Below are 3114 nucleotides of genomic sequence, written 5' to 3'. Positions count from 1 at the left end.
TGAACTCCTTTTGGTTGCTCTAAAATCTTACAAAATTAATATTTAGGACTAGATAGGTACAATTATTGTGGGCTACAATTCAGTACATCTGTAGACGCAGCATTAAGGCCTTTAGTAAACGTGATTCATATGTAACTGTCTTGCGGCCTTCATAAATGCTGAGATCTTCTAAGGGTGCTTCAACAACTGTAGGGACATCTCGCCCATGAGCTTCACACTGTTCCAGAAATTGAATGCAGTCTTGTATTACAGAATCTCGAACAACAATCATGTGCTTTGCCAGGTTCTCAATTAATGACAGAAAACAGCGTTTTGCGTAAAACCTAGGGAGGAAAAAATATTAGCAATCCAGGTCAACAGTTGTAATTTGGAGTAGGTTTACAAATAATTATACTGACCATGTATCAGTTCCCAATTTCTTGTGATACGGCTCCAAACTTTTTATCACTCTTGATATGCCAAATTCATAGTTCCCTTTGGAACAATAAAGTGTTCCAATAACTAAATTTACAATACAGAGGTGAAATAATTTCTTTTCTGGCTCTTCAAATGAAAGCTGCTCTTCCTCCTTTTCTATTTTTCTCATCATTTCTTCGGCCTCTTCATTTTGTGATGTCATTATATAAGATACGCATAGATTAGCCAACACTACCGCACTTACATTTAAAATCTAGAATTGAGAATAAATTAAAGCTAAGACTACCCCAATTTAAAAATCTCATCATCCATCTCAGTAAGAATACTTACATTATCGTAATTTTTCTTAACTATTGGTTCATAGAATCCTGTAGCTTCCTTAAATTTTGTCTCTTGCATGAAGAGTACATGGGCTACATTTAATTTCCATGTGTCATTGTCATTACAAAATTCTACAGATTTTCTGAAAATCTTTTCAACTTGAGCATAGTTTTCCCGATCCCAATATATTCGAGCCTGCGCCATCAAAACTGGGATGTACCTAGAAAATCATTTTTAAAATTCAATGTTGGGTGTGTAAATTATTTTAGATATTAAATCAACACTTTCAATACTTGCCTTTCAAGAGTATCCTCATATTCAGTTACAACTCTTTTGACTGCTTCATCATCATGATTTTGGCGAGCCTCCTGAACACGTTTAGTGAGTTTCCTTAAAGCCTCTGTGTGCCTTGATGCAATGTCATCAAGCTTACGATAAGCCTCCTCTGGTGCTGAGTGTTGCAGCATTAGTGCATCAAGAAAATCATACAAGTACTGGAAAAAGAATGTAACACATAAAGCAATATTTATAAAATTATTTTAGAAAATAGTACTACTAAAATTTTAACACTCACAGGCGACAGATACTTGGGAGTCAAATGCTGGTAGTCAGCAAGTACATCAGCTGCAAGATGGTGATATTCATATTGACAGTATAAAAGTAATAGATTTGCCAAAGTTTCTGGAGGAAATGGATTTTGCTGGAGTAAAAATTGCAGTTTTTCAAAACCCTCAGAGGCCCTTGTATCCATGTTCATCAAGGCTTGGTTGTGGAGAGTTACTGCATCAAGCTCCTCTTCTGCCCGAGGAGGCATGTCAGTCAATGCTTCTCTTGCTGCTTCATCTAAAATTAAACACATATTTTATACACTGTTTCTCTGTCATTTAAAGAAATTTAATTTCAACCATACTTACAATTTTTAAGCTGGTATTCAATTGCTGCTTTTAAATTAAAAGCTTCAATTAAAGCCGTATCATGTAGAGTGAGGGTGTTACCCACACTTCTTACTTCAATTCCCTCGGTAGCCATGCCAACACTTAGTTCAGGGTGTTCTCGGATGCCCCGCTCAATAATGTCAGCTATATGCTTGAGGGCACTTGTGTATTCATGAAGACGATAACAGCAAAGAGCAGCATTGTAAGACAAATGAGGAGTATATCCTAACATTTGTTGTGCAGCAGTAAACTTCTGCAAAGCATCTTCATAGCGCCCCTCCTGTGTTCAAATAAAAGTTAGTAACTTGCTTAGAGTAGAACAAAATACAGTTATTTTATTTCTTTTAGGTCACACTTACTTTGAACAACAAACATCCAAGGTTCACATCAGTGTCTGGATCATCAGAAGGACAGCTATCAACCAGACTCTTGGCACCAGCTAAATCTTCCTCTCCGTATCTAATAGCAGCTTTTAATTTTGTTACCTGAAAAACATTTTTTCAATTTTTTACCGATCCTGTATGTAAAATGGAAGAAAAAAATTATTTTTATATGAATTGATACTATACCCTGGCTTGAAAATCTGGATGTTCTATCTGAGCGGTAACTTTCATTGCCTCTTGATACAAACAAGCCTGGTGCAATGCCTGGGCATAATACAAACGATACTCGACATGCTCTGGTAAAAGTAACGTCAGCTGCTCATAGCAGTTGGCAGCATTAACAAAATCCTGAGAGTGAAAATAGCTGTACGCTAGTAATGAAAGTCCAGCTCTCGACTGTAAAATGAGAATAGTGTACTTGTTTACAAAAGTAATTCATGCAATCAGCAAAAAATTTAATGTAGCCGTAATTTTTTCTTACACTTCTATTAGTTTCAAGAATACTGTTGAGGACTTGGATAGCATCATTGTAACGCTGCTCCTTGATCTGTGAAGAGGTCCCCAAAAAATAAAATTATGTTGTTTATGATAAAATAATTTCACAACTTTGCTGACATTGGTTGGGGAAGGACGCATGAGGTAGGGGGGGTTGTAGGTACCAGTGAGTAGATGGTCCTGGTGTACTCGCCGTCCCTGATGGCCGTGCCCTGGAACATGCCTGCACTCTCTATACCCGCGGCGGGGTTGGTTAGGGCCCCACGGTACCTGTAGCAGCGGCAGGAGGCCGCGGGCCCGCGCGTCAGAGACTAGCACGTCGTCGCCGTCGCCACGCGCGCCCCCCGTCGCTTGTTGTGGCGCTCGCGGTCGCCCGGGGCAACGCGGTCGAATCGAACCGCGGGGTCGGTCTCTGATTGGTCGGCCGCGGCTGGCGGCGCCGCCATTGGCCGGCGTACGGCGCCCTTTCCTTTCGCTCGGACCGGACTCGTTAACATTCTCTCTCCCCGCCCGCCCCCGCTTCCGCTGCACGAGCGGCTCTCCCCTTTCCAGCGCGAGTACCT

General features: G+C 40.7%; 1 protein-coding gene across 1 annotated transcript; it reads right to left on the bottom strand.

Moving 5' to 3' along the window:
* Positions 1–6: 6 nt before the first annotated feature.
* Positions 7–3078, bottom strand: LOC113216647 (tetratricopeptide repeat protein 30A). The gene is made up of 10 exons (XM_026436417.2): positions 2716–3078; positions 2538–2603; positions 2243–2452; positions 2033–2158; positions 1653–1953; positions 1313–1581; positions 1036–1232; positions 748–958; positions 399–670; positions 7–323 (listed from the first exon to the last, which is right to left on the bottom strand). Exons 1-10 carry the CDS (start codon positions 2770–2772, stop codon positions 80–82), a joined length of 1953 nt encoding a protein of 650 aa, XP_026292202.1. The 5' UTR covers positions 2773–3078; the 3' UTR covers positions 7–79.
* Between the last annotated feature and the right edge of the window lie 36 nt (positions 3079–3114).

Source organism: Frankliniella occidentalis, unplaced genomic scaffold, assembly GCF_000697945.3.
Source record: "Frankliniella occidentalis isolate FOCC.00 unplaced genomic scaffold, Focc_3.1 Scaffold54, whole genome shotgun sequence".
NCBI lineage: Eukaryota > Metazoa > Arthropoda > Insecta > Thysanoptera > Thripidae > Frankliniella > Frankliniella occidentalis.
The sequence above is the reverse complement of the archived record's forward strand: the minus strand, read 5'-3'. Positions and strand labels throughout refer to the sequence as shown.